The 7,052-nt window shown below is 42.5% G+C and overlaps 1 protein-coding gene across 1 annotated transcript; it reads right to left on the bottom strand.

Annotated features, from left to right (window-relative positions):
• Nucleotides 1–3,215: 3,215 nt before the first annotated feature.
• Nucleotides 3,216–6,919, bottom strand: UTS2 (urotensin 2). Its single transcript, XM_005528321.3, has 4 exons — nucleotides 6,715–6,919; nucleotides 4,400–4,510; nucleotides 3,881–3,924; nucleotides 3,216–3,332 (listed from the first exon to the last, which is right to left on the bottom strand). Exons 1-4 carry the CDS (start codon nucleotides 6,815–6,817, stop codon nucleotides 3,216–3,218), a joined length of 375 nt encoding a protein of 124 aa, XP_005528378.3. The 5' UTR covers nucleotides 6,818–6,919.
• Nucleotides 6,920–7,052: the final 133 nt, after the last annotated feature.

Raw genomic sequence — 7,052 nt, 5'->3', positions numbered from 1 at the left:
GGCACGCAGGACTTAAAGCTTCTGTCTGTAATGACTTTTCTAAAGAAATTTTATTCTAGAGGAAGTACAGAGAAAAAAATCCATAGGTTTAATTAATGAGCATGTCTCATAGAGTAATGAAGTTCTTAACTAATTGCAGAGCAACAATTTGTTCATCTTTTTCTCCTTTAAGGGACTTAACAGAGCTATGATTGAGTGCTTAAAGAAGCCTGCAGGAGAAAGGGAAAATCACTGCAGGGAGTACAAGGTACAGAATAAAAGTAACATCATACTGAAATTGGAAAAGAAAGAAGTAATCTTAGACAAGTACATAACTGAACTGCTCCTGATAAAGGTAGGTGATGCAGTGCCTTGAAATACAGGCATCTTGAAAATAACATTGGATATATCATTGCTGAGGGTTTATTGATTTTTTTTTTAAGGGTTAGTTGGTCATTTTAAGCATTCTTAAAAATGTGAGTCAAGTTATCTATCCCCAGAAAATGAGAATAAATGAATAGCTTCTGAAATGAAAAATGACCAGGGTAGATCTGTGTTTTTCTTCAGAGATCTAGGCCCTATCAGCCTATTCACATTTCTGATTTGTCAATAGCAGCCATCCTGACAGCTCAAGTTGTGGCTCACACCTGCAGTAACACATTTGTGTGGATGTCAGAGATGAGCTGTGTGATGTACTGCTGTACTTTTGGCAGATGGTGAGAAACCAGACCTGTGATGCTTCATCATCTCATTCTCAGAAGTAGTGGCCTGTATTTTCTGTAGTAGATTTGCTTCACAGCTGCATGATCCCTGTCAGGATATTCATCACACACTGCAGCTCTGCCCAGGGCCTGCCTGCTCTACTCCCAGCTGCAGCTCTACTGTGCCCTCTGCTAGCAGTGCCCATGGGCTCAGGATGCTGCTGGCTGACTCCCCAGCCACTCCTTCCCATGGAAAGGCAAACCTGTCTGGTTTCCAGATGCCTTCTACAGCCTGGTTAGTTCTCTGTGACAGTTCCAGCCCTGTCTGTGGCCTGCAGGAGCAAGGAAAAGCTCTGAGCTGAAAGCTGGCAGGAGCTGTAGGTCACAGCAGGATGGGGGAGAAGTGGAGTTTGCCCTCCTGTGTTATGAACTGGCCAGGCTCTGCTCCTGGGCCCTGGACCTGAGTTTATCTGGCGTCTGTCAGGAATGTCCTTCAGGAAGGAAGCACTTGGGTGCTCAACAGTGTCTCAAACGTCTCTTTGAGAACTACCATTGATGTCCAAAGAGTCTGAACTCCTTCCTTCCCTTTCCACAACAGTCTGAACTCCTTCCTTTCTAGAGGCAAGGACTGTGACTGACAAAATTTCAGTCTCTGATCAAATTCTGGTATATTAGAATTAGCTGAATTCCCCCTCAGCCCTTGCTGCTGTGAGCTGGCCTAGCTGGAATAATAAATTGATTTGGTACTGCTTCTTTAGACCCCAGAAATGTTAGGGAGGGAGTATTTTGTAGTTTTAAAAGCTAAGGTTTCACTATTTATAGCGCAATTACCTTGTCTTGACCCCATCCTCAACACCTGACAGCTCTTAATTTCTTTCCTCTGTCAGGCTAGTGAACTATTTAATACTTGTAATATTTTTTCTATTATCATTCACTCTAGATTTATTTATTTAGCTTTATGCTTGCAGTTTTTGAAAATGTTTCCCCCCCAGTCTTTTTAGGCTCTACACTTCTCCCTATCTATATATCTGTCTTAGCTGGTTGTTAATTTAGGTAAATTTGAAGTCTTTTCTGACAAGTTTTTATTGGCTGATGAGGTAGCAGAAAAGGAGTCGTTTCCAGAGAGCCACTGACTTGCTCTACTGTGTAAGAGAAAGATGAATGTTCAGAAGTTTTCAAATAGCTGCACAGTGCATCCCACTGCTCTTTGAGGACGTTTTTCTCTGTTGTAGCTGGCATCATCTGTTTTATAATTTACACGAAGTGAACAAGCTGTTTTAAACCCTTAGGCTTTGTTTAAACAGCACAGTCAGAGATTTATGATGTGTGCTATTGAGATCAATGTAGCCTGTGTATCACTGTCAGGTGTTTACTTCAAGCTTTCTGTGAGCTGTGATTGGAGTGAGGTATATACAAAGTATGTATGGAGCAGGGGTTCACAGCTCAGACAGTTTGTGCATATTATCAAATATGGCATCTCCCAGAGACAATTCCTGACTGTTCAGCTCAATTTCTTGCAGTTACTGTCAGAAGGTACCCAGGACTGAGAGTCCGGAGGTACTCTGCACACTGAAGAGTCAGGCTAGAAGTTTTTTGTAGCCTCTGTTTTGTCCTCTCCTTTATGTACATTACATGCCAAGATACCAGCAACATTATCAGTGGGTGGTAGCTCAGGGGAATACATCTCACTGCCCTTGAGTGTTCAAGCAGGAGGTGGCTTGCCCTGGTAACACAGATTTACTATGTCCTGTATCACCTTCTTGCACCTGTGTGTGCAGGCACATAAGTTGCAGGTCACAGCCACAGAATCTTTCTCATGGTGCCATTCCTGCCTCCACTGACTGCCCAAATCTGGGTGTAAAGTCTTCCACACTGTGCTTGATGATAATCAGACACAGTTCATAAAACCCATGGTATGCACAGGCAGCCCTGTCATGGGTAGCTGGGGGCTGGGCAGAGAAATAGACTTGTGGGTCTTTTTGCAAGTGACTGAGAGAAAGAGTCATCTCCAGCAGTGGTGGGAGCAGATGCTTGATCCTGATATGTGCTGATTGTTTTTGGGGTGCCTTGGGGATGCAGGAGGGGCCTGAACTTTGTTAAGCTGTCATCCCCTACCTGCTCAGCATCTTCAGGGAATGCAGCAGTGACCCCTCTGCCTGACCCCAATCTATATCTATATCTAGGTGACAAAGGAGAAAGTCCCCTTGCCTCTGGACTTAGACACAGTTGAGCTCTTCTGGGAGTTTTCACAGAACCCCATGGGAATTTTGCTTCCCCTGCCCAAGTTCTCTTTGTGATGTGTATTTGTCTCTTCCTCCCATTACTTCCTTCCTGTTGTGCTTAGCTCTAAGAAATTACTACATTGATCACAACATAATTGCAAAACATCAAGAATTTATTCATTTCCAAGTAGCATAGAGTCTAAAGTTCGGCGCTGCCTTCGTATTTCTTCATTCTTGTTTTAAATCAAGCGAATCTATATACATGTTTTCAGACATCTGTATAAATTATGCAGCCACTCAGGGGGTTTCCTGTTTACACACAATATTTCCAGAAGCACTCAGAAAGATTCCCACGTTTCTTGTACTGTTTCCTGTCCTTGGTCAAGAAGCGTCCCAGAAAAGCAATTCGAGGATGATTCCCATAGAAAGTCTGAAATCAAACAGCATTAGAGGTTACTGCTGGGTGCTTCCCAGAGGGAAAGTACACTCTCCACTGCCCCCACCCTTCCTGATCACCCAGCCCTGTGTCCTGACTGGGGGAAGGAAGGGACTGCCCAGTGAGATCTCTGCTTTAGATGTTGCACTAAAACTCATCCCTGTCTCATAATGGTTCATAATAAATCTGGTAATACCGTGTAGCCTGTGCTGGGGGTGTGGTGGTGGAAATGCTGGTGTCTGGGCTGATAAAGCTCAAAATTGGCCTTTAGTTAGCTGTTATTCTAGGGGGGAAAAAAATTTGGAGGGTTTAGAATTAAATGATCTGGATTACTTGCTCTCTCGTTTTTTTCCCTTTCCATTTCTTCCCCCCTCCCCTGCCTATCTAACTGCTAAGTGATTCCAGCTTCAAGAACACTGGCATACTACTTTAGTCTATACTGTTCATGAAGTCTCTGGATCTGAAATGATATCTTGGTAACAATTCTGTGTAGTTTAAAGTCTTATTTTCCTTGTTTCAGTGACAGATGGTCCTTTACTTACCTCTTTGATATTTTCCTCTGGGTTGTAGTTGCTGGGGGTAAGACCTGTTAGAGGGGAGACACAGTGAAATGTTTTACCATTTAGAAATCCTGAATTAAGCAAGTAATTCTCACATGCCATAATGCTATAGCTGACAGAGGTCTTGGGCTGGAATGTACAAGGGTAACACTATTGCTTCCCAAACCATCCATTGCTATTGATTCTGCACTTTCTGCAAGTAGTGATGTTTTTTAAGACTGCTATTTTGTTCTGTCTGCCAGTTCCTCTTAGGCCAATCTTCTTCTTGCCCTGATTTTGCTATCTGGAAGTTTTGCAGCGCTCATCTGGAGACTTTGAGGTGGTGTTGAGCTGCAGGCATGGCTGCTCAGCAGGTTTCCCCAAAGTCCCTGAAACAAAGCTGTTTGTTGCTTATACCATAACATTGTATTTTAGCAAATACCTGGGAGCTGGGGTATGATATCTGTGGAAGCTGGAGGTGAAAACCATGGGCACTCTCCCACTGCTGTGGTAAATTCTCACCTGCTTTGTTGTCCTCAGCCAGTGTGCCCAGGAGCTCTGGCAGGAACTGGAGCAGGGAGGTGCTTCTGAGGCTGCCCAACCTCTCCAGGTTTAACCTCGAATCTTCATCAGCTGCCAATGGAAGATGACAGAAACAGGCATAGGGTGAGTCTGCATCCCTGTTTCAGTCTGTCTCAGGTGATTTCTGATCCCACCTGTTGAATATTTTTGTGGAAGCACCAACTATCCATCCTTATTTAATTATAATAGGGGATAGTTGGATTTGTGTTCCTTTTGTTGCGAAGCTTTGAGAAAAGGTACCTTCCTGATGTTAATCTCAGATTCTCATTTCTCTGGCAGATGCTTTGTTAGAAAAGGTTTTGACCAACAGTAGCCCCTTCTGTCACTTGAGGTACTCAACCTCATCCTTCCAGTACACAGCCCAAACTGGTATGTAATTTTTAAAATTTTATTTTAGTTCATTTCCTTTACCAACTAGTTCCTATGCTGCAGCTTTCCTGTGAATAATGACAAAACTTCCTGTTCAAGACCTATTAACCTGCTCAGTTTTGCAATTACTAAATCCAATAGAAGGTGTGGAAGTGCAGGAATAAAGGTAGGAAAACTTACAACTTATTTTGGCAGCTGTGCTTCTTGGTGCATTTCAGTCATCTCTCATTTAATGTGTGTTCCAGTACAGATGTTACAACTTTTCCCAACACAACAGCTTGCTGGTAGCTGGCAGAATTAATTTATCTCTGCATATAGAGAATCTAGAATTCTGTGGCTAGCATGTGCCCCAAGGCAGGTTGCCAACAGAAGCCCTTAGCAGTGCTGTATTCCAGGTAATTTGGGTTTGTGTAATCTGAGCAGTAAATTTCATCTTTGCTAATATAGATATATCAGACATCCAAAATTGTGGGCAACCAGAGGGTGTCATTATCAAACACTATTTGTGTAGATGAATACAATTTTGTAATTGGAGGTGACTCTATGGAGTTTCAGTTGCTCTGACCTGCAGGGATGGGTGATTGTGTAGGTCCTCACATGGAGATGTAACAAAATAAACTGAAAATAATCTCCCAACATTTCCCAAGCTTGCACAAAGATCAGGAACTTGAAGAACTTGGACATGCATGTTATTAGTTTATTCACTGCATAAAAGGACACTTGCTAAGGACAGTGGGGATTTCATTATAGGACTCAGAATAAGAATACAAAAAATTTCCAGTGCTGTGTGGAGACGAATCTGTATCTCTGGCCGTGGATTATTCTTTAAAGCAGAGCAGTGCTAACAGGTAAATGTGCTTTGAGTTAAAAATAAAACAACAAGAAAATAAACAAGCCCAAAGTTAACCCTCTTTAAGAGAGTTCATCGTCTGTCTTCTCTACTCCTAGAGACTTTTTATATTAGCAAAGAAGATCTAAGAAGCACAGTGTCTTGAAGCTAATGCAATAATGATTAGAGCCAGCTATGATGTGACAGATATTACTCATATTGAGTCAGGGGTACCTGTAAATGCAAATTACATTGTGGAAGGCTTGAGAAGATGCTGGCTTAGTGAGCCCAACATTTTCAAAGCGGACTGGAGACTGCTGATACCTATAAACCAGCACAACAGCTGTTGCAAAGCAGGTAAGAGCAGCCACTTTTTAGTAGTCAACTTTATGCAATAACTTTTGGGTTGGTTTGCCTGTTCTTTCAGAACTCATTTCAGAAAGTCTTCCAGTACCAGTCAGGTCTCATGACAGTAACCTTCCAGATTCTGCTGTGCATTTTTGCTGAGCCATTTCAAACTTTGAGCATTGTTTTCTCAAGCAAAGATTTATTCTTTCCGTGGGCTGAATGGAATCTGAATTAGTGCCAACAAATAGCATTCTCAGTACCTACGAGTATAAGAGAGATTTGCCTGTTGTTGATGTTTGCAATAGGTTTCCCCCTTTCTAAACACAAAATAGCTCATTTCAAAGGGTAGAAACAGGAGAAACTGTACAGCCAAGTTTCTTTAAGTTACCCAATGCCTATAATGCTCAGACACTGAATACCAGCTCGCATTCAGTGCTGTAAGGCTCAGATACCTTTTTCTCCTCAATGTATACTTTTGTTTCCTGGATCTCAGAGCAGCAGGAGTAACTGTTTAGAGCACCCAACCTCCCCATTGTACAAGAGCAGCACCCACTGATAGGTTCCTTATGCTGCTGGTGTCCTGAAGGCATTCCTGCTTTTCCTGCAGCTGAGCAGCACAGATACAGGCCCCTTGGAAAGCACACCTGCTGCTTTTCTGGTTTTACTGCTCCAGCCCCTGCATGATAACCATTAAAATCAAAAGACTTACCTGAGTGTTGATAAGACATCTCACTGGCATTGATGATGGGCAGAGATAAGAGAGGACAGGAGAAGCTGACGATAATGAGACAGCAAAGTATCAGCTTATGCATCGTTGCTGTGTTGGATGTTTTGTTGTGTCTAACCCTGTAACTCAGAACTCCTGTCTAACTGTAGCCTCAGCTCCCAGTTTCACCCATTATATAGCCACTCATGACCTCATAAATATCATCATGTTCTCTCCCCCCTTCAAAAAAAATCCAATGAATTTATTGCCCATTGATTCTAAATGGAAACCACTTTGCATTGATGTAATTTTTCAAGGTAACAGTTCATAGACAATAAATT

This window comes from Pseudopodoces humilis, chromosome 24 (assembly GCF_049639895.1).
Source record: "Pseudopodoces humilis isolate 2021_Gansu_Grassland_sample_001 chromosome 24, ASM4963989v1, whole genome shotgun sequence".
Taxonomy (NCBI): domain Eukaryota; kingdom Metazoa; phylum Chordata; class Aves; order Passeriformes; family Paridae; genus Pseudopodoces; species Pseudopodoces humilis.
Note: the sequence above shows the minus strand (reverse complement) of the source record. Positions and strands in the feature narration are given on the sequence as shown.

Coding starts and splice junctions, on each gene's coding strand:
- UTS2 (XM_005528321.3), bottom strand. CDS start 6,817: ATGCATAAGCTGATACTTTGCTGTCTCATTATCGTCAGCTTCTCCTGT. Junction 3,925..4,399: donor GGCTGAGGACAACAAAGCAG/GTGAGAATTTAC, acceptor CCCCTCTAACAG/GTCTTACCCCCAGCAACTAC. Junction 3,333..3,880: donor CAGAGGAAAATATCAAAGAG/GTAAGTAAAGGA, acceptor GTTTGATTTCAG/ACTTTCTATGGGAATCATCC.